Source organism: Notechis scutatus, chromosome 1 (genome assembly GCF_049901735.1).
Source record: "Notechis scutatus isolate UNSWTSFEM ecotype Mainland chromosome 1, rNotScu1.2, whole genome shotgun sequence".
NCBI lineage: Eukaryota > Metazoa > Chordata > Lepidosauria > Squamata > Elapidae > Notechis > Notechis scutatus.
Genome location: NC_142009.1, coordinates 63365888 through 63390354, shown reverse-complemented (window position 1 = coordinate 63390354; position 24467 = coordinate 63365888). Strand labels below are relative to the sequence as shown.

Sequence of the window (24467 nt, the reverse complement as noted above, 5' to 3'; positions counted from 1 at the left end):
TTTTTGAAACTGAATATTTAGCTACCAGCAGAAGAAATAATAAATGACTACAACTGAAACAGAGCTAAATTACTGCCTAATCAGATATTCTAGAGGGAGGGGGAAAAACTTTGTAATCTTTTTAGTATAGAAGTTATAACAAATATTACCTAAAGTGGGTAAATAACCACAAATATAAGAGGTTTTTTTTTAAATGTTATTTTTAGGAATTACAATTGTTTCCTATCTTCAGAAATAATTTCAGAATCAATGCAAGATGCAATATTAGCATACTGTATGTCATCTTTAAAAAAAAAAACTAATATTAATTTGGTTCATATAACATTTACTCCCGGAAGTTAACCAGCTTTACAAAGATCACAATGCACTTGCAAGAGGATATTTAAAATCAAAGATTCGTTTTTACTGTGCGTTTTTAAGTCCTTTGGTGTCCAAGGCACCTAAAAAAAGGGGGGGGGGATTTCCATAGAAGCCAGGGGAAGGAGCGGGATGGCTTTATTTGCAGTTGCTGGAACAAGCAGTCCCCTGCGTAACCATATTACGGGCTTTTTCTTTCTTTCTTTCTTTCTTAAGCTGTGCACAAAAGCATGAATGCTCTGCTCCATAAATAGAGTGACTGCAGTTCAGGCAACCAGCCTGGGGGAAGCCCAAAGTCACCTGGTGTGGGGAATTTCCTTGCCCACACAGTTGCCTCAGCAACAGGATGGGGAGGAAAGGGAAGGAGGCCAAAAAGCAGCCAATGCACAGCTGCTTTTTCCAGCCAAAGACACAAATTGCTGGGGGAAGAGACAGGTTACCTTTGCTCTGTCAGTGGCATCTACTTTGGCGGTGCTGAGGTTTTACAAGACTGCACTGAAAAATTAACCCTCCCTTTGTAGACAAAGGTGTTTTTTTATTATTATTATATAGCTACTGTCTTTTGATCTAGAAGCTTGTGGTGTTTGCCACACAGCTTCACATGTCTCTAGGACAGCCTCTCTGGGGTTAAAGGCATAAAAACAAGAACAAGGTTTGTTTGTTTTTAAAGTGATAGTTGGCAATTCCAATTATTCTGCCAATATAGCAATAGCACTTAGACTTGTATGCCACTTTATAGTGCTTTACAGCCCTCTCTAAGTGGTTTACAGAGTCAGCATCTTGCCCCCAACAATTTGGGTCCTCAATTTACCCACCTCAGAAGGATGTGGAAAGGCTTGAGCCTTGTGGGATTTGAACAGCCAAATCGTAGGCAGCTGGCTGCAGAAGTAGCTTGCAGTACTGCACTGAAACCACTGCACCACAGAGGCTCCTTATATGTAAGGACTGGTCTGCCAGTCCCCTAAGTCAGGGGTCCCCAACCGCTGGTCCGCGGACCGGTCCCGGTCCCCGGAACAAGTCTTACCGGGCCGCTGGTTGCTGGGCGCCGCCATCTTTTTTTGGTAAAAAAAGTGCTTCCGGTGAGCTTTTCCGGGTAGAGCTCACCGGAAGCACTTTTCATCAAAAAGATGGCGGCGCCGCTATGAGCTTTCCGGTAAAAGCCATTCTACCGGCTCACGGCGCTGGCGCCGCATTGACGAAAAAGTGCTTCCGGTGACACCGGAGCTGTCAAAAGATGGCGGCGCCAGCGGCGCCGCCCAGCTGATGCCGGTACCGGGCCGCGGCATAAAAAAGGTTGGGGACCCCTGCCCTAAGTGATCTTCTCAGGTGCATGTAAAGCAGATGTACCTGCAGATGATCAATGGAAAACTAGTTAAGAAAATTTAAAAAAAAAAACAGGGAAGGGAAGCTTCTGTGGATTGTTTTTCTAGGTAAATTCCACTTCAATCTGGAGTTTTCCAGATGGATAATAATTCCCAGAATTCCCTGCCAGCATTCCTCTCTCCTATGGTAATTGTAGTCCAACATACTTGAAGGAATCTGATCTGGGCTCTTCCTGGCCATTATTGCTCTGTTCAAGTCATCACCTGCTATACAGACATAGAGCCCAACACTCCCATGCAGAGAAGTCCTTGGTTTTAACAACTTCCCAAATTAGCTTTAAGGTTAATTTACTACGTAATAGGAATATTTAACACAACTGCACTCTACTATGTCATCATTTGAAAACTTGGAAGAAAAGGGAAAGAAAAGAAAAGAGTCCACCTTTATACTTTGTGTGACTAGCAATGGAACAAGTAGCCATTTACAAGCTTGGCTGAAAGAAATTGCCAAAAAAAAAAAACCCACCCCACACACATTTTTAAAACCACAGCTCAGCTTCACCCACATATACTATCTGCAAGTTTTGAAACTGCTTTTCAGATCAGCAAGCCCTTTATGTGAACAACTAACTTCTCAAACATGCTACATACACCTGGATAACACCTGAAATAAATATAGCAAGAGGCACACAAGTTAAATATACAGATCAGGTTTTTTTTCCTTATCTGTTGTTTATCTGAAAAGCAGGGTGACATGCAGCATAGACTTAGGGATATGGTTACAACATCACACTAATACTTTTATCATTGTTATTCATTGCAGAAGCAGGAAAGGGGTAGGAATCACACCGGAAACAGGAAGACAATGGTTGAAATAAAGTTGCTCTAACTGGGAAGACAAGGCTCAACTCCTTTCTTGGTTATAAAGTCTCCTGGGGATCTGAGTTTGATCAATCATTCTCTCAACTTAGTAGACTTCACCAAAGAATTGTAGGGCTAAATAGGGAAGTAACAGTGGGATGGCGAGGGGGGAGGAAGACCAAAAACAATTATTAAGTCTCTTATTCTTGTAGTCTATATATTTATTATTTGTCCAAATAGTAAATATAATTTGAGAAGGTCCAGTCTTCCAAATAATGCAGAGAGACAGGCAGAGTGATTCCTTCCACTGAGTCTGATCAAACAGCTTTGGCAATATATTGGACAAGGAAAAGAAAAGCTCCAAAACCAAAGTTTTGGAAAACCAGGTTCTGGAATCAGAGGCAAGATGACATCAGTGTATATCTTCATTAAAGGGGGCTCATCTTTTAGATCAGGGGTCTTCAAACTTGACAGCTTTAAGACTTGTGGACTTCAACTCCCAGAATTCCTCCTCCAGTCATGTTAGCTCAGGAATTCTGGGAGTTGAAGCCCACAAGTCTTAATCTTGCCAAGTTTGAAGACTCTTGTTTTAGAAATTTAGATCATCTGCAAGTCTCGTGAACAGACCTAATTGTGTTTTTTTTAATACAATGGTCCATTATCATGATAGGAATCATTTGGCTCACCATCATATGATCCAAGGAAAACTATAGATGGAGGAAAAACTAATATGAAACAAATTCTTAAAACAGTAAGAACCCATTTCAACAATGTCCCTGAACAGTTTTTTCAGAAAAAAAAATAGGAGCAAAATTGACAGGAGAATTTTTAATACCCCAGCAGCAAATTGTGTCAATCCGAGACTTATCGGAGCTAAAAACAGCCTAGGAAACTAAATTAGTCAGAACAGGGGTGACTGGGGAGGGCACATTCTTATTTAGGAGGAGGCAAGGACTGAAATGGACAGAGCAGTTATGCAAAGTTAGCAGGGTTGAATTATGCACATGCTTGAAGCTGGGGTTTTCTGGGGTTTAGGGGAAGGAAAACTTTAGTTCAGTGGTTTGCTTGTTCCAAGCCTATTTTAAGTGTACTTATGTCTCCAATCCCACAATGGTAAGAAGAAAGGCATCTTGAGTTTTCAGTAATTGTACCACTAATATTCAGCAGTGCTGTTGGAGGGAGTTTAGGGAGCCATGAAAAAAGGACTCTGTGCTTTTGCATTAAAATATTCTCAGACTGATTCAAAGCTAAAATTATACTATATATGGAGTTCCTTTTTAGATAGCTAGATGATAGCTAGCTAGATTTTTTATTAACATTTTTTTTGAAGTAAGGTAAAAGCTAATATAAACTAAGAGAAAGAAAAGAGAAAATTCAAAGGGAAATCTAAAAGTGCAAGAAAGAAAGAAAAATAGAAAAGAAAGAAAAAATATACCAAGTAGTTGTTTTTGGTCTTCTAACTAATAGAAGCTGTAAGTACATTTACCTCTTACTCTAGGATTACAACTCTCTTCTTTTGATAATCCATTCTGCCTAAACATCAGAACCATAAACCATAAGTTCATTTTTTTCTGTTTCATGCACAAAGTCTATAAGGGGTTTTCAGTCAACAGTAAAGATAAATGTCTCTCTTCCAATCAAAGAAGTTAATTTAGCCATATGTGCAAGTTCCGTCATCTTCACCAATCATTCCTCCCTTGTAGATAGCGTTGAGCCTTTTCACTCTTAGGCAACTAATAATCTTGCTACACCTGACTTCTGTAAAAACAAAGTTCCCTTGACTTTTTTCTAATTGTATGTCCATTAGAGTAGGGAATTTCCAAAGCAATTTGAAGTGAACTTTAACCACTGCCTCCTTTATCTGGCAGAGTCAAGCTTAGCAATGCAAGAAAAACAGGATTCTGTGACTTCTCCAAGTATACTCACTCAGCCAATTAGCAATACGGTCAACATTATTTTAAAAGAAGACTGGGCCATTGCAACCTTGGGGTGGGGGTGGGGAATTAAAGGGGAAGCAGCTTAGGAAAAAGCCAATGTGATGCTATAATACTTAAGACTACAAGTAGTTAAGTCTATAAGTAGACTAGGCCTTGGAGACTCAGATTCTTCATCCTTGAAAGTCACTGGTGGCATTCTCCCTCTCTCCCTTCTCTTCTCCCCCACCTCATTTCACACAGTTCTTGTTATAGGGGTAAAATAAAGGGAGATTTCCATACAAGACATTTTGAACTGCTGGAGTGAAGTAAGATGTAAAGCTAATAAAAAACTTGATCTTCTTCAATCATCTTTGAAGAAAAATGTCTTCAAATCCTAAATGTAGTGGGTAGAAGTGAATTACCTGTTTGGAATGGGAGACTGTGCTCCATGATATGGTCTAAAGTCACACAGGTAATTGAGAAATATGGAAGCCATGCAGATGCATCAGTTCCACATGTTTCCTCCTTCTCAAACTTCAGGATGAATGGAAGAGATGAGATCCAAGCATCTGGTTAAATTACAGGACAGTCTGGGACAGAAGGCCATCTCGTATAACTCTACCAAATGGTTTCCCTAACATGTCCTTTAAAAATAAGTTGCCCTAAAATTTCTACCATTTCCAGTCAGCACAGTATATCTGCTGCAGAGAAAGAAGTACAATAGAGCAGTGGTCCCCAACCTTTTTGTACCAGGGACCGGTTTCAAGCAGAAACATTTTTCAAGGACCGGGGGAATCCGAGTTTGGTAGTTTGCTTGCAGACGTTTCATTACCTGACTAGGTAACATCTGATGTTGTTACCTAGTCGGGTAATAAACGTCTGCCAGCAAACCACCAAGTTCAGGGAGCGCCTCGGCCCTGCCTCCCTCAGCCCCATCCCTCCCGGTGGTTGAGGACCTGCAATAGAGTGAAAGACACAATAGTCCAGTGTTTCTCTCCCTGGCAGCTTGAAAATGTGTGGACTTCAATTTCCAGGATTCCTCAGCCAGCCTTGCTGACTGGGGAATTCTGGGAGTTGTAGTCCATACATCTTCAAGTTGCCAAGGATGAGAAATACTGCAATAATCTATATTCAGAATCTGAAAATGAACAATCAGTAATGTTTTCCTTACTTAACCAAAAAGCAGAACAAGAAAACTAGAATATATACCGTGTTTCTCATATAATAAGGCCGGGTCTTATTTTTTTTTCAGCCCTGAAAAAATGGCTGAGGCCGTCTTTTTCGGAGTGACTTAATTCCCCCCTTGCATCTTTGGGTGGGCGGGCGGCGACGGCTTGGATGTTGACCTCGGCGTTGGTGGGGCACTCTCGATCGGGTCAACGTAGGCAGCATATCCAGGTGTGCAACAAAAGTACTTCCTAATGGCAAGGCCCCCCACCATTCCCCCCCATTTCGCATGTTTTAATATAGGCCTTAATTTGGGGGGAGGGGCTTAATTTCATTTCATGCCTATAAAACATGCTGGGACTTGCTGTTGGGGGAGGCCGTATTGTTGGAGAAACAGGGTATCTATATCAATATCATATACTTTATGTATACCTTATCTGTCTGTCTCAGGCCTATGAAATCCACATTTGCAAGACATTAGAATAGTCACTATCTACTGAAGTGTTATACTTCTTCTGAAAAGAATACAGAACAAACACTGATCGCTGTATATTTCCAACTAATCATGATAATTAAATTCCAAGTATTTTCAGCTGACAGAGCATTTCATAATTCACATGCACAAAGAAATGGGTCTTCCATAAAGCCCAAAATTTTCTGCAGGGTTTAAAATAAATTGTGGAAATATTTCACTAAAGAAGAAAAAAATCTCTATATTTCTGATTCTAATTGGCAGGAGAGGCAGGACTAGCGATCTGGCATCAACTAGTATCGGATAGAAGAGAGAGAAAGGGCTAAGCAGAATTTTTTAAAAAATATTTATACTTCCTATTTTTAAATCATCCACTCCAGTGGTGGGATTCAAATTTTTTTTACTACCGGTTCTGTAGGCGTGGCTTGGTGGGTGTGGCAGGGGAAGGATACTGTAAAATCTCCAGTCAGAGGTGGTATTTGCCGGTTCTCCGAACTACTCAAAATTTCCGCTACCGGTTCTCCAGAACTGGTCAGAACCTGTTGAATACCACCTCTGATCCACTCCCTCAGAGAGCAGCTCTGGGCCAATGTTCAATATAATAAGTATATATACAATGTATGAAATTGACATTTAAATATTAATAGCACTTAGTACTAGCACTTAGACTTACATATTGCTCCACCATGCTTTACAGTACTCTCTGAGTGGTTTACAATATCAGCATGTTTCCCCTAATAATCTGGGTCCTCATTTTACCTACCTTGGAAGGATGGAAGTCCAGTCAGGATCAAACTCCTGGCTGTGAGGAGAACCAGACTGTAATATTGCATTTTAACCACTGCACCACCATGGCTCCTCCCTAATTAATTAAAATTAATTTAACATTAAAACATTTTTTAAATTATAAATTAAATTTGAGAAAGGTACAAAAATAACCAAGTTGGACATTGAGTATTAGTTAATGTAGGTGTGGGGGAAGGGTTCTCATGAGGACAGCCAGCTCCCTGGTTGCTCTGTGCCCCTCATGCAAGGCCGCAGTGCCAAGTTTTGACCCCTTTGCAGAAGGCCAAGAGAATGAAGCTCTGCCGCACCTCTGGAGGGCAGGATATTCCATAATGCAGGGACGGTAGTAGAGAAGGCTCTCTTTCTAGACACTGCTAGTTAAAATTCTTTCAAGGGGTCTGCAATATACCTTTCCTGCTTAATCGAGTGACAATGGCTGATGTGATGGGGCAAAGGCAGTTCCATTGGAAGCCTGGCTCTATGCCATGTAGGGCTTTATAGATAATAACCAACACCATGAATTGGACCCAGAAGCAAAACAGCATCCCGTGCAGTTGGCAGAGCAAGTGTGTTATATGTGCCCTTCTTTGGGTAGCCAGTATGGCTTGCATGGCCACACACTGCACCAATATATTGGAAAAGCAGCCGCACTACCCAGCTGCTTACTTCTCTCTGAGATTTGCAAAAGATACATGTTTTTTTTTTAAAGCACATAAACTTTTCCTTTTGGACCTAATGAAAAAAAAACTGAAGAAAAAATTTAGAACTTTGTTATTATATATTTGACAGCAGCAAGATTATTGTATACACAAAAATGGAAGGACACTTCGATTCCTACTATGGATGAATGATTGATGGAGTTGGCTGAAATGGCAAAATTGACTGCTTTGATTAAAGTACTTTTGTTTCCATATGGAGACTGCTTCTGAACTTCCTGCTTGATGTGGAAAAGAATGAAACTTTGATTTTGGGTTTTACCAAGTAGATTGACAGCTCTTTACAGAAATGACTTGTTCATATTATTATGAAAAAGCAAAAAGTTGTGATTTGATGTTAATGCCTTATTTTACTGTAACAGAGTCAGAAGTCAATGCTTCTTTTTCTTATCTTTCCTCACTTCTCTTCCCTCTTTTCCTCCCCACTGCTTTTCTATTTACTTTTGTATTTTGCAATATTTTATAACTCAATAAAAATGTTAAACTGGATAAAAAGCACATAAATATCTCACATGCGCAATTAGCTGATTTCATAATACTTTTTTCCCTAGGAAAACAGCTCCAGTTACCACCCAAAACAGAGGACATTTGTCACCCAAGTAAAATTCATGGGAAAAATGCATCTGTGGAAAATTCGCAAATTAACACTAAGACAGTGAGTGGGAATGTTCCCTCCTCTAAGTGGGAAGCCCCTGATCAAACATGTCATGAGGCAAGAAAGGGTGGGAGTGAAGCTTCAGCTGCTGTTTACTTGACCTTGCCCTGGATATCACACCGTGAAGTGGGAAGAAAGCGGAACTACTGATTGTACACCTGCTAGGGAATAACCCAGTTGCCAAGCCAAGGTTGAAGCTGTAATTCCGCCCTCCTAAATTGGCTGAGTGACATGAGAGAACAGAAGAGGAGCCCAGTTCTACTATTAGCTCCTCTTTGCTATATGCAAAGCTGTTCGTGTAATTTTCTCGTCTCTTTCCTTAGCCTAGTGGTATGGAATCCATGTTGATGGAATCCAAGAACATCTAAATGGAACAGGCAAGTGGGATGGCACCATTTCAATAAATTGCCAGAGGCTTTCTGTAGATCGGATACAATGTTATCACTCAGAGATCAAAAAGCTGGCAAAGATAGAAGCCTCCAAATTTATGAAAGATGACTGAAATTCAATTGAAGCTGGATTCCAAGTCCCATGTATTCCTCTGTACCCTTCCTTTCTGAGACAATCATGCAGCTCACTAATATTCAGATTACAAAATAGTAGAAGTGCCTTTAGCATTGATATTCAGACAGTAGCTCAGCAATTCTTTGTATAGCATGGTGTATTTCACAACTGAATAGTCTGCAAGAAATGTCAACTTCTTCGTAATAGCACTGGGGTTAGAGGAAGGCAGCCTTAAGGCAAAAGGGCAGAACTGCCTGTTGTCTGGGCTACCATACAGGGCTTAAAATGTTGAGACCAATAATTTCAACCCATCTGGAGATTGGTATTTAAGGGATTATAGTACTAGGATAATGTGTGTAGAATTGGAAGAGATTAATCAGCTCTCTTATTCTGTTAAAAACTTACAAAATAATATTATAGTAAGTCAGGTATTATTGATAATGACTGGCAAATGTTTTTTAGGACCTCAGACACAGCTACTGTATCACCTACTATTTCTACTTTTTCTATCACCTACTACTATAAAATAATTGAGCATTAAATTCAGACTGTTTTGGATGCAAGACAAATGTTCTATTGGCTCACTTCTGAACTGGTTGAATTCTGTTGGCTTAATAATATATGTGAGATTAGAAGTACATACAAGACTTCCAGACATATATGCCCCTGGTTGTTTTAGCTTCCAATTTTCATTGGCCTCAGCCAGCTTGGCCAATTGTCAAGGATGATGGAAAATGTAGGACAAACAATCTGGAGAGATTCATATTGGAAATCATATTCTTGCATCATCAGGAACTTAAAAAGTACAAGAAACCACACTACTAAAAGCAGATTATACTATGTGATTCTCCCCAAAGTGGACAATGCTAACATTTGAGCTGTTAACAATAAGAGTAAGAAAACAGAAGGAAGGAAATATTGAATTTGTTGTTTCAACAATCATCTTTCCAAAAAAAAAAAAAAAAGCAGAGGGGGAATTCCATGCTTCCTTTGTGTTTATTTTTAAGGTCATCATTCTGACCTCTTCTGCAAAAGAATGATATTTTTCAGTAGTAACATTTGCAATATTTTAGTATTTATAAAATCTTACATCCTAATCAACAGACTGCTGCCTGCTATTTAAGTTTTGCAGCATTCTTAGAGTTTTACACACCTTTCTAAGTAAATAAATAACTAAGAAATGTATAGCATTTTAGAATATAGGCATCTGAAGGTGAAGACATCAAAAATTACTTTTACCTTAAGGTCAACAGTACATTTCACAAACATATTTATGTTCTTCAAATGTCAAAACTGTATCAACCAGTTTCTGTTCATTACATCAAATATCCTTCTTATATTCTGGAAACTTACATTTAATTTAGCAAAGAACACATTGATGTGAAGTTCTGGTGAGGCTAAATACAGAAATAAATATTTATGAAAAGTACCTGCATCTTTGTTGGATAATGTGAAAAGAAGGAACTTTAGATAAAATGCAACAATATTAGAAGGTTTAGGAACAGACTTATATTTGATTTATTGTTGTTGTTTTCAGGAGTATCCTATTTTTTCATACTCTATTTATAAAATTTATATGGCGCCTGTCTCACTATATAGAGTAATCCTGGGTGGCTTAAATCACTATATATTACCATACTATACATTAAATTCTGGGACATGAGATCAGACTACTGATTATTGTCAACAATGAACAGCTCTCTAGCCCTAAGGGGAATAGTGAGAATTTAATACGTTTTCTCACTGAATCACTGCCAAATAAAGAGCTGAAGCAGTATATGTAGCAGGCCTATAAAAGTAACAGATGGTGGTAATGGTTGTTCTACCAGCCTTGTAAATAGCAGGAAAGTGTAAAATGAGTCTGTTTGTTTGTGTTGTGCTTAAGAATCAGTGTTGACTCTTAGTGATAAGTTCCTAAAAGTTTTCTTGGCAACATTTCAGAAGTGGTTTGCCATTGCTTTCCTCCTAAGGCTGAAGGAGAGGTGCTGGCCCAAGATCGCCCACCTCACTTTGTGTCTAAGTTTCCTGGTTTCTATCTCAATGCCTGTTCTGACCCAACTGGGTTCCCAGAGAGCAAACACAGACAAAGGCAGCAGCCCCCACCTTTCAAGGTTTAATCACGAATGCTGTTCCTTTACTGATAAAAGGCTGCTTTCCAACAATTAGCTCTGACAAGAAAGAGCCTTGCCAAGTTGTTTGTCAAGGCTGCCAAAAACCCAGAGATAAGCACTAATTTACAAAATTCTCCAAACACGAACTAAGATGTCTACCAGTTGAGTTTCAGAGCTTCTTTGCTGTCTGCAAAGAATGCTTTTCCAAACCTGGCTTTTATCCTCTTGAGAGAGGGGCCATTACCTTGCAGCCTTACTCCTGAGTCACCTGTGCTGCTGTAATTGTTCTTTCCTCCGAGCAATCCTTCATGCATGTGCACTTGCAACAGGCTCCTCAGGGACCTCCTGATCACTGCTGCCAGCCCCCACAATTTCTGAAGGCAGCAGTCCACTCCCTGATGGTCCTGGCCCTTCATCAGAGTCCTCGCTCTCCCCAGCCATCTGCACCTGCTGCCAGCTAACTACAACAATGCCTTAACCACTACACCAAACTAGTTCTCATGACTACAGTTAAGTATACTAAAACATAATGTAAACTAAAAGCATTTGAACACACTCTTCACGCAAGGATTACTGGAGAGTTTAAAGACTGTATAGTTTAATCAACACAACCCAATTTAACATACTGTGGAAGTAAAACTAATGTAGCTTAGACCACTGAGCTTTTAACATAAAAATATAAATCTGGCACTAAAAAGATTGCATATCACTACAAGCCATATTTTAATGGGAAGGACGTTCTATACGTTAGAGGCCCAAAAAGGAATCTTCCCACCTTTATCAATAACAATATTTTGTAGATGGAAATCTGTGCTAGTCTAGGTTGGCAAAAAACACAGGATGTCAGCACCTTTTCCAATGAATATATTTTATTTAAAAATATAACTTTTGCTGCATTTGATGAAGTGAGCTGCAGCTCATGAAAGCTTTTCCCTTTTACGGTAGTAAATGTTTTAATCCAAAAAGCTGCTATCAGGCTCCTTTTGACAATTCATGGAGATCATCACCACCAGATGTTTTTAAGAGTTAAGCACCTATTTAATTTTTTATTAAATTTATATGCCCAGCCATCTCGCCAAAAGTGACTCTAGGAAGACACGAAGACTCCAGCACATACAGATAATGATGCCATAAACCAGTGGTCCCCAACCTTTTTGTGCCAGGGACCAGTTTCACTCAGAAACACTTTTTCAAGGACCGGGGGTGTCGAGTTTGGTGGTTTGCTTGCAGGCGTTTCATTATCTGACTAGGTAACATCTGATGTTGTTACCTAGTCGGGTAATAAAACGTCTGCCAGCAAAACCACCAAGTTCAGAAACGCCAATGCCTCCTCATTGCAACCCTGAGCGACAGATAGTCCCTGCAGGACGGCTGAGAAGCCTCGCCTCCTCGGCCCTGCCTTCATCAGCCCCATCCCTCAGGTGTCTCCCTCCCTCCTCCCTCAGCCTCATCCCTCAGGTGTCTGCCTGCCTCTCTCTGTCGCTCTCTCACTCCTCCACCAGCCCAAGAAGAAACTGCTTCAAAGAAGCCGGCAGGGTGGCTTTTCCTGTCGGCGCAGCTTCCCCAAAGCGCCCGTTCACCCCACCCCGCCGCCCACGGTTCAATCCTCCGTTCTGCCTGCCTGCCTTCGTTTCTGGTGGTTTCGAGCGCAGCTTCTCCGAAGCGCCCGTTCACCCCGCCCGCCCTGCCCCGCCGCCCGCGGTTCAATCCAGTGCTCCGTTCTGCCTGCCTGCCTTCGTTTCTGGTGGTTTCGGATCCTCCGAAGCACCCGTTCACCCGCCCCACCCCGCCGCCCGCGGTTCAATCCAGTGCTCCGTTCTGCCTGCCTGCCTGCCTGCCTTGGTTTCTGGTAGTTTCGGAGCAGCTTGACTGAGAAAAAGAGGCGAATAGTTATTATTCTCAGCGAAGCTGCTCCAAAACTACCAGAAGCGAAGGCAGCAGGCAGGCAGGCAAACGGAGCACTGGATTGATTTGATGAAGTGAGCTGCAGCTCATGAAAGCTTTTCCCTTTTACGGTAGTAAATGTTTTAATCCAAAAAGCTGCTATCAGGCTCCTTTGACAATTCATGGAGATCATCACCACCAGATGTTTTTAAGAGTTAAGCACCTATTTAATTTTTTATTAAATTTATATGCCCAGCCATCTCGCCAAAAGTGACTCTAGGAAGACACGAAGACTCCAGCACATACAGATAATGATGCCATAAACCACCAGCTCCAGTTCAATGAATTGGGCTGAGAAGCAAACATGCAACCAATGCAGCTCTCAGTTAGAATATAATGATTCCAACTGGCTGTCCAATTAAAATCCTGGCAGCCACCCTCTGTAGTAGCATCAGTTTCCAGACTGATCTGCAAGGGTAGTCTATGAAAGGACTGGATGCTAGAAACATGTCTCAAGAGCTACATGCAGCTTCCAGGCTGCAGGTGACCAATTCATTATAGTAATCCACTCAAGAAGTCACTAAGCCATGGAATAGTCCAGCCAGACTGTCCTTTTGCACCTATAGTTGCAATCAGTCCACCTGATACAATACACAATAAGCCACAGTTATTCCTGGGAGCTCAAGGCTGATCAGGTAGTCCCTTGCTCTTTCAAGGATAAATTCAGTGGTGGAATTCAAATTTTTTTTACTACCGGTTCTGTGGGCGTGGCTTGGTGGGTGTGGCGTGGCTTGGTGGGCATTGCAGGGGAAAGATACCGCAAAATCTCCTTTCCCTCCCCACCCCACTAACCTGCTTTCCAGCTCCGTTCTCCTGTGAAAGGCAACAAAGAAGACCTAGCTGATCAGCTGGGACTTGGGAGGTAGAGAATAGATGGGGGCAGAACCAATCAGAGGTGGTATTTGCCGGTTCTCCGAACTACTCAAAATTTCTGCTACTGGTTCTCCAGAACTGGTCAGAACCTGCTAAATAAATCACCTCTGGATAAATTAACTATAATGCATATCTCAAAGGTGCTTTTCAAAAGGCTTAGCTTTTTTCTTGAAAAACAAAGCATTTGAAAGACAAAAGTCCACCTGTTATGGACAGAGGGGACCACTAGTTTAAAAGAGGGGTAAAAGAGACCATCTATGAACAGTCCTCCCTCAATTAAGAGTGGGAAGGATATGACACCACCTATCTTGTGTCTACAACACAGTCCTTTCAGCAAGAAGGTTCCACACCAATTTGCACTCAGACTCAGGTGACCCTGAGGGTAAAGGTAAACCCCCAAGTGGCCTCAAAGACTCTCAGACCATCTACTGACATTCAAAGTGCTAACGACCAGATGGCTGCAAAGAATATAAATCCTTCCATTCCCCATCATTCAGTCCAGTGGTGGGATTCAAAAAGTTTTACCACCGGGTTGGTGGGTGTGGCTTGGTGGGAGCGCTTTGCACCAGTGGTGGGATTCAATTTTTTTTAACTATCGGTTCCGTGGGCGTGGCTTGGTAGGCACGGCAGGGGAAGGATACTGTAAAATCTCCAGTCAGAGGTGGGATTTGCAGGTTCCCCGAACTACTCAAAATTTCCGCTACCGGTTCTCCAGAACTGGTCAGAATCTGCTGAATACCACCTCTGCTTTGCGCGCATGCACACAGTTTGCACAGGCGCAGAAGCATTCCAACTCACCTCCTGCAAGCCTGCACTCTCCCGGTTGCTTCAGCAGCTGCTGTGCAGCACTCTGCTGTGCCGTGCAAAGCAGCTGCGCTTCAAAAGCAGGGGATAAAGGTGAGTATGGGAGCCCAGGCGGGCAGGTGGGCCAAATAGCAGAGTGGTGGAGAGAACTGGTTCGGTGTCCGCTGCTCATTGCTGTTACCGGTTCGGTAGAACCGGGCTGAACCGGTAGTATACCACCACTGATTCAGTCAGAACTAAAGAAATGTCTTGGATGAGAAGCAAAACATTTTCAAGAAAAAAACCAAGAAAGCCCAGTTGTCTCTTGCAAAGCACTTTTGCAACAACCATGACCTGGAGGGTTGAGAATCTCCATAGACATATATCTGTAATGCATGTCTTGTTGCATTTATTCAGTTAATGTTTATGATCCTAGTCAAACCCAACTCTAGGCACTTGCAGAGCCTAACTATCATGATATATACGTAGAAATAGAGCTAAATATCATCTGTTGATATCTCACTGCAAATTTTTAGTTTTGTATAGTATTTTCCATTATGCTAGTATTATATGCTAGAAACCAGTGATTACATATAATACTATGGGGTTATGAAGAATAAAATGAACTTAATGGAGCCTTATCAGCTACTAGCCACATTACATTTTCTTTTTTCTTGAAACTAACCTTTCAAATAGGAATAAAATTATTATGTCACCATGCCATCCCACATTTATCATCTAGCAATTTTAACATAGAGCGAAGTTACATTCCCATCTTCCTCCAAGTAAGGATCATCCATCAACCAGAAACTTTGAAAGTCCACGCTAGATGGAAATAGAATGAGAAAATCTGCAACAGGGAAAAGCTACTGCAGATTAAAAAAATTAAACTCAGATAAGCCCAACAGCCGATCTTATCCAGCAAATTAAATCCTGTATAGTAGTTGACCACCAGATGTACTCTGGAAGTTCCCAAGTATAAACAAAAGAATAATAGCATCTTCCACAATGCGCCCTATTTATTTATTTATTTTTTGGTTCTTTATTTGGTATATATTTCTAGACCCATATGTTATTTAAGGTATCTTGCTCATGTGACATGGTGTACAACAGATGTGCCAAACATTTCTTCTAGGGATGTTCCATATAGTGTCTTATTTTTCTTCTTCTGGATCATACCAATCTGGTCAGGAAGACACATAAATGACCCACCAAAAAGGTGCCAGGCTTTGAACTACTAGGTTAGCAATGGACAACCCTAAACAGGATTCGCATCTCACATGGTGCTGGCCAGGACACTCAGTATAAATGTGGCAGAGTATCCTCCCTTCAGAGTGATTGTGGGATCCCGCATAAAATTGTATCATGACTAGCTATAAGCTGAGGGCATATACTGCTCCAGTATCTGGTGTGATTTTTGTTTGTTTGTTTGTTTAAGATAAACAATGCTGCACTTCAATGGTTAGATAGCCTAGACATTGGTATTTGAACATAGATCTTTTTAACATTTATATTTTATTGGATTCTAATAATCTAATTGAAATGATAATTCATATTGCTATTCCATGTATGATATGCCATATGATAAATCAATCAATCAGTCTGGTTATTCCAGGGCCAGCAGTCCAACAATTTTAAATTTAATTCATTACAGTTGTTGATTGATAAGGACTAGGACACCACATGTAGCCTGCTTCTGCATACTTATCCTGTCCTCCCCTCTTTTCTTCCCCATCTCAACCCAATTTAAATCCTACATTAGTGTAGCCACTCTGTGCATCTGATAAAGTAACCTGTAACTCATGAAACTTTATTTCTTTTAATAACATTTATTAGTTAGAAAAGTAACACTAGATTTCTGATTTTTTTGCCCCACAGACTAATTGCCTCCAACACAAATCTCCTCCAACCAGTTATAATGTTTACAGTACTATGAAATTTTGCTCAGTTTTCTGCACAGTCAAGAAAATATAGTATACATGACTGAGAAAATATAGTATTCATGACTGAAAACTTCTACCTGAATCCTTCATACGCTGAAAATATCATGAGGTTAGCCTTGTTTTCCTCTTACCACAATATGCATGTAAATACTAGCATATTAGATTCTCCACATAACAGCATATTCTGATTGATGCTAATGTGAAGCATTACTTGAGTCAAACATGCAGGGTGGTTGTGGCAGTGGATGGCTACCTAAAATTATCCCCTCCTCACGTTCATGGTCAGAATTTGAATACGAATGGTACAATCACCCCCGTGTAACCTTCAGTTGTGTTTCAAAACTCCCAAATATCACCTGATTCTCACACATCATGGTTTCCATCCACTTGCTCAGCTAAGACCAGATGACTGGTCTTAAATCCTACCTCAACTACTGTAAGAAAATTACTGGTTCTCCCCCCACCCCCCACCCCCGGAAGTAATATGCTTAGTTTACAACGTTAGAAAACGGAAGGGATTCACTGAAGGTAGACAGGATTATTTCAGTCGTAAACATATCATGTAAATAAGTATTTAACTGGAATACATGCTTACCATAAGGCTAAGTGAAACCGTACACATCTCTCCCAACCATATGTTCCACTTGGTGCACAGAAGTCAAAGCAGTCTTAAGTACTGTTATGTATAGGAAGTACCACATGAAAACTGAAAAAAGCCCCTGAAGGAGATTTAAATAAACTCTGTCACCTTCCCATTTTCTACTCCACCTTCATTCTAAAGCAGCTGTCATGTGATTTCCTACCAGTCAGTACAGCATAGGACAAAAACCCCACGCTACAGCATTAGGCTTCCCTGACACCTCCTCCTCCCACTAGAGTTCAAGCCACATTCAAAATAGCTACAACGGTTTCCATGCAGTTTCTCATATTACTACTGAGTTGGGGGAATCCCATGTTTTGTTAAGCGGGGGCTGCATGGGCCAATCCTCCCTCTGAAGCAAAGCAAAGAGCCACACTAAAGTGGCCCTCTGGGTCTCTCTTTAGGAAAAGGAGAGCATCCAATCCGTTGTCAGCCCAGCCATTGGGACAACGCTCCATGGTTTTCTTCTCCTTCCTGGAGTTGATCCAAGACTTAAAATTCCTGACCCTATCTTTGGTCAACAAGCACTGGATATCCAGTTGAAAGACAAAGTCACATGCACTGATTCCTGGCATTGTAATTACAATTAAAATTATAATTGGTCGTCTCCTCTTAAGATTTAAATCATAGTTCCACATATTGTCATGGAAGGTTACCTGGTAACTCTCCACAATTGTCACCCATTTTCAATAGTCTGCAAAAGTGCTGCCCATGCAACTATCTGCATGGCACTCTGCCTTTCCATTTCCCCCCCCATTTTTTTTCCAATTGCTGCTCCCTTACTTGTTTTAGTGTGGTAAGACAAGGACACGGCCATCTCTACTAGTTGCTGTACGTAGAAGATGGCTGCTGGCAAACTGGTTTACTGGCCTTGGGGTGGCATTGCCCAAACAGTTTGGCAGAAAACCTCTGGATTCTAGGCTCAGAATAAACTGTGGTCAGCCAGGTTTCAGGGATTAATTCTGGTATACCTTAAAATTAAATTATGTGTTTTTAATAGGAAAGGGCAAGTCTATGGGAGAATTCAACTTACTGTAAAGGAGGCGAGATGGCTCCTGAAAAAAGCAATCTTTTGATTATGAAGATAGTCCTTGACTTGTGGCCTCAATTGAGCCCAGAATTTATGTGAGAAATTTGTTAAATGAGTTTTGTCCCATTTTACAACTTTTCTTGCCACATTTGTTGCAGTTGTTAAGTTAGTAACACGGTTGTGAAGTCATTCTGGCTTCCCCATTGATTTCATGTGTGAGAGGATAGCAAAAGATGATCTCAGTGATCCTTGTGTATCCAATCACACTTGGCCAATAAAGAATTCTATTCTATCACAGGATCCCGGGACACAAGAACCGTCATAAATATGAATCAGTTGTCAAGCATCCTAATGTAAATCAGGTGACCATGGGGATGCTGCAATGGTCGTAAGTGTGAAAAATGGTCATAAGTCACTATTTTCACTGCCGTTGTAACTTCAAATGGTCACTAAATGAACTGTTACAAATCAAGGGCTGCCTGTACTCACTTGCCTCCTTGGCTTGCCATCTGCAGTGCCTCACTTTTCCACAGGAACTATTTAATAACCTTTAAACTAGAAAGAAGCAATGAGTTTCTCATTTAAATAAATTAATTGCAACACAAATACGGAGGTTGGGTGGTTGTGGAAGCACCCTAGGTTTATAGGGTGGGGGAGGGGTTGGCAAAAGGACACTAGGGAATAATCATACACATATTTCATCTCCCAATCTTTTCACCGTCTTTTGAAAGGGCAATGGAATGCATACTAAAATAAAGTAAGTGTAAACCTATACTAAATAGTTTCCGTGTTTCTGTCATTCACAGATAAAGATCATCACCTGACATTTACACATGTGTGAGAATCAGATTGATTCACATATGTATGTACCCAAAAACACTATTTAAAGCAGAGGTATCCAACTCTGACAACTTTATGACTTGTGGACTTCAGCTCCCACAATTCCCCAGCCAGCTATGCTAGGTAGCTGTCCTGTTCCGGAGAGATCAGCTGCAAACAGTTGTCTTCAAGAACCAGCTTCATTATGGAACTATTTAAAAAAACCAGGAAGTAGAAATCTGAAGCCACAAACTCCTGTTCTTTCATCATTAGAACTGTCATGAGGAAATGATAATTGTCCATTGCTGTGAAACAGTGAATAAAAAGAATTTTAGCTTTGTTAGGCTGGGTGCCCACAGACCCACCAAACGAGCAGCTACTCTTTTCAAAGGAATAAGACACACACTCCATACTTGCATACATATTTTTTAGGTTTTTTTTTTTTTTTTTCATTTCACAGGAGGAAGCATTTGTGCTGGAAAGAAATAACCCCCAGCCCCACCCACAAACTCTGACCCTGTAACCTACAACTTCAGGTAACTCACATTTTGCAGAACGGGATATTTTTTACAATGAGAAGTATGCACTATATTTGCTCCCGGAGGAGGTCAGCTGTCCCAGTTCTTTAAACTAGGAAGGACCACAGGAAGGAAAAGCGCAAATTCCACCCCCACCCCCCAAGTTTTCCCACCATGAGCAAATATCTGATCAGACTAGACGCATTCACCCCCATCATTTTGTTCCTTCCATTGGCCTTCCCCAACCTGATATCCTTCTGAAGTGCCAGCTAATAGACCTCTTGTAGCCAGCTTGCTCGGCCACAATTGAAAACCCTGCACAGCTAGAGAAAAGCACAGCAGAAAGGTAGCACAACCTGGAAAACTAGGGATGCCCAAAGCAATAAGAAAAGTTACCCTGTTTCTCCAACAATATGGCCTCCCCCAATAGGAAGTCCCAGCATGTTTTATAGGCATGAAATGAAATTAAGCCCCCAAATTAAGGCCTATATTAAAACATGCGAAATGGGGGGAATGGTGGGGGGGGGGCTTGCCGTTAGGAAGTACTTTTGTTGCACACCCGGATATGGTGCTGCCTGCGTTGACCCCGATACGAAGTGCCCCACCAACGCCGAGGTCAACATCCAAGCCATTGCCGCCCGCCCGCCCGAAGATGCAAGGTGGGGGGAGAAATTAAGTCACCCCCGAAAAGACGGCCTAGCCATTTTTGGGGGGCTCAAAAAAAATAAGACTCGGCCTTATTATATGAGAAACACAGTAGTTCTGAATTCCAGGTCACAGGTTGCCACTGAAAAAGTCTAAAGCAGAGAGAAGCCGCCCGGGAGGAATTTCAGGCAGAAAGGAGATGAGGACAAGAGCCAGAAGCTCTTATGCTCCATGATTTTTGCCTGGCCTCAATTGCACCCTGTTCCCATTGCTTTTACTCCTGGAAGGAATTACCTTGCTTCCTTCTCCCCCCCCTCTCCCCCCAGTTTTTGGTCCTCTTCCTGGCAGAGAAAATAAAGCAAGAATGAACCATGGAAGCAACAGCAGCTGCTTTTTCTTCCCACAAGCCTTTCTCCACTCATGATTTGTGATTCACTCAACCCCCCCCCCCAATTTATCACATCAGTAATGCTGGGGAAAGAAGAGGAAACTAAGCAGCCGAGGGAAAAGAGAAGAGACTTGGGGCAGAAGCAAGTAAGAAAGCATTGCAATCTTTCCTATGTGGTGCCCCCACCCCACATGTGTGGGATTATACTTCATACCAGCCCCAGTTATCATTTCTTTCTTCATTCAGATCTTCTCTGAAATGTTTTTTCTTTTCAATTTAACTGTGTATAGTTTATATATCAGTTTAACGTATTGTTACTATGCAAATGCTTCTGGGTCCAACATAAACAGTTATTTAATAATATACCATCCTTCACCACATTATCTGCTCAGTATACGGAAACCAAGAATGGAGCCCATGTTGCATTCTCCATGTGCTAAGGAGCAAACCCTTACTTTCTAGGCATGCAAGACTAGCAATACATGTAACAAAACCATTCATGGGAGAGAAAAAAAGGTTAACCAAATCTGCAGGATCACAGCTGAGGAAAAAAAAAAGGCTAATTATCAAATCCCACAGATCCTACAAAAAAAGGCTATAAAATATGAGTGGATTAATGGCAACGACCTCTTTATAGTAAGAGAATGGAACTGAAGCAACATGTCAGCAAGAACTTGCAATCACAGCCCCAACTCATTGGTAGAAGCCCCTCCATCTAGCCAGGAGAGAGTTCGGATAACCTCGTGTAGACTTCCTTAGCAAACTTCCGACAGCCTCTTGCCTCTTACTACCTCTCTGTTCTACAGACTGTTGTCTCCACAAGAGCCACTTCAACATATACAGACAAGTCAACAATATTTAGCAAACACCTATTAGAAGCTCAAACCAGCACTGACTCAATAAATTGGCAGGTTGTGAGAGGAGGAACAGGGTTTCATATTTTGTTTTTCTCTTCCTATCATCTATTCCAAACCTCAGCTTCACTGTGTGTATGTGTGTGTGCATGATTTCAATAGTTATGCATATAATGACTTGGCTTCTTGCTATATGATGAGAATGACAAAATACATATTTTGATATACTGGGTGAAAACCCATAACTTATTCTCCCACTCCCCCAAGCAGACACAATAGTTCCATATAACTATTGGGTCACCTTAAAAAACCAAAACAGATGAGTTCATCCAACTCACAATATATTGTAACCCTGCCTCTCTCTTTCCTGTATTCTCCATCTTGCAGATAACACGTGCATGAATGACCGCAGGCAGGATCCCTGTTTGTATGGCCAACTCACAAATGGGCTGCGGGAAGCAATCCTTTCCCCCACTTTCCCCCATAAAACTACAAACGGTTTCCCCTCCCTTAAAACTTCCAGGTTTCAGGAAGAAGGTTCGTCACGCCAAAGAAGCGCCCGCGAGTGCAAGAATCGCGCAGCAACGCCTGACACGCATCGTCCAGCTGTCAACCACACCTAGGTGTCACTCACGTGTCTCCGTCTTCGGATAGGAAAGCAAAGGTCTCCAGCAGCTGCTGCCTGAGCCTCTCCTCCTCCTCCTCCTCCTCCTCCTCGACCTTCTCAAGGCTAGGCTCCCCTTGCAGCCCAGTTAAGGACTCCACAATGGACGAAGAGCCGTAACTCGAATCAAGTCTCTCGTCTGCCGGTTCCTCTTTGCCTTGACTGGCAGATCCAGGGAGTTTCTCCAGCGGGGTCCTTCCGGCAGCCGGGGACCGGGGCTCTGCTTCCCCAGGCTGGCCATGCAGGGAACGGCTAAAATCGATACCCGAGTCGCACTGTCCTTCTTCCAGGTACGCGCCGCCGCCGCCGCCTTCCAGCAGCATCTCTTTCTCCACCCCGTAGCTCCGAATCTCCGACATGGTCCCGAGCGCAGGAAGCCGGCGAGGCCTCTCTCTCCCCCGAGAAAGACGTTCAGAAGACCGGCGGCACACGCAAAGTCCGAAAACGAGGAGAAAGTGAAAACCGCGGAAAGCTCATGCCGAGAACGCAGCCGAACCAAAAGCCTGTGCGCGAAAGCAAAACGGCAAGCAGAGCCGCCTGCTCCGCCTGGGTTCCTCCCAGCCCGCAACAGAATCCGCCTCTTCTCCCACCCCACCCCCAATGGGAGGGCGCCACCTGGCGGCGCGCGTGAAAACGACTTTTCCTCTCCGCTGGCCTTTGGCGAGTCGTTGCCGATATTAAAAGAGTTGTCCAAGATGAGGTCACGCTTGCCCTCTTTTCTCTTTAGGACCAGGTAGGAAGACGCCAAAACGGAACTCTTCCGAATAGCATTTGTGCATTGAGACGACGTCATCGAGGTCGAATGTATTGATGGTTGAGAATTGCACCCTGGCCTGGCCCCAATTGCACTATTTCGTTCTCCCAGCACGCCCCCGATTTAACAATGTACTGTGGGCGTTTTATCGTTTTCATTTATCGTGGATGTCTTAGCGTTGTGGGGAACAGCCCGAAGTCTTGCCTGAAGTATAGTTTTATTTGAATGTATACTAATTAAAATGTAATTTAGTTTGCATAAACAGCTCTATGCATACATCTCTTAACTAAACGCATGCGGGGCAGAGACAGACATTAGAAAGCAACCCAGCTGCGTGGTTTTTAGATGCTGGACTTAACAATACCATATGATCCTCAGCCAATCTATCCTCAGAGACCAGAGGGTTGCGAACGGACTGCCACAGGGAGGAAGGGGTCAAGCTATTTTCTAAAGCGCCTCTAGGCCAGACAAGGAATAATGGATGGAAACTGAACAAGGAGAGATTTAACCTGGAAATAAGGAGAAACTTTCCGACAGTGAGAACAATTAACCAATGGAACAGCTTGCCCTCAGAAGTTGTGGGAGCGCCATCACTTGAGACCTTCAAGAAGAGATTGGACTACCATTTGTCAGAAATAGTGTAGGTCTCCTGCTTGGATGGGGGGTTGGACTAGATGACCTTTAATCCAACTCTGATTATCTGTTATCTGTTAACAGCAGATAGTTCCTATTGAGAGGAAAAGAAGGATATTGCTGGCCTTGTGTCCCAGAGAACCCGAGTTCTTGCAGTCTTTATACAAATGTACAAGTGCAAAGGCATATGCATTCATTTCTCTTTCAGCCCGCTTCAGGTGTTCAATACTATATGCAAATACAAGTAGTATCCAACTTACAACAATTCATTTAGTGACAGTTGGAAGTTACAATGGCCCTGAAAAAAATAACTGAAGACCATTTTTCACACTTAACGATGGTTGCAGCATTCCCCTGGTCATTGATCAAAATTCAGGTTCTTGACAACTGATTCGTATTTATGACCGTTGCTGTGTCCCAGGGGTCATGCGATCCCCTTTTGCAACCTTTTGACAAGCAAAGTCAATGGGGAAGCCAGGTTCACTTAACAACTGGGTTATCGATTTGACAACTGCAGTGATTCAACCGTGGCAAAAAAGGTTGCAAAATGAGGCAAAATTCATTTAACTGTCTCACTTTGCAACAAAAATTTTAGGCTCAGTTGTGGTCCTAAGTCAAGGACTACTTGTACAAAAACCAGAATAAAGCTAAAGACACAACAACAGATTTGCAGGCAAAATGTATGTTCAATGTGTGAAGGGTGAAGGATGTGTGTTTGTGTTTATTTTCGTGGTCATGGTCATGATGTGCACTGAAGATGGTGTTTTATTTTGCTGTACGAGGTACAATGACAATAAAGTAAACTAAACTAAAAATTCATCAAAACGTTTTTTTAAACTGCTCATTGTATAAACTTTGTGCACATATATGAATTTGTCCAAGTGTCAATTATTAGATTATATATGTAGTAGTTGTAGAATCTTATGTATTGCATTTTAGCCAAAATAAGACTGACATCATTGTAAATGAATTTTAGGAGTATGTGCATTAGATATGTTCTCAGATATGTACTCTTCTGTAGGATCTAATTTACAAAAGTCTAGAGATCAGTAACTTGCATGAAAATTTAGAAACATTCTTTACCTTTCTTTTCATATTTTAAAAGAAAATCC

At 41.8% G+C, this 24467-nt stretch overlaps 1 protein-coding gene across 1 annotated transcript in view; it reads right to left on the bottom strand.

The window, feature by feature from the left end:
• NFKBIE (NFKB inhibitor epsilon) overlaps positions 1 to 22548 on the bottom strand; it is a 35874-nt gene extending 13326 nt beyond the window's left edge. The window contains exon 1 of the mRNA XM_026681286.2: positions 21939 to 22548. Within this exon, the coding sequence (XP_026537071.2) occupies positions 21939 to 22327 (389 nt within the window). The 5' untranslated portion in view covers positions 22328 to 22548. The remainder of the gene's footprint in view (positions 1 to 21938) is intronic.
• Between the last annotated feature and the right edge of the window lie 1919 nt (positions 22549 to 24467).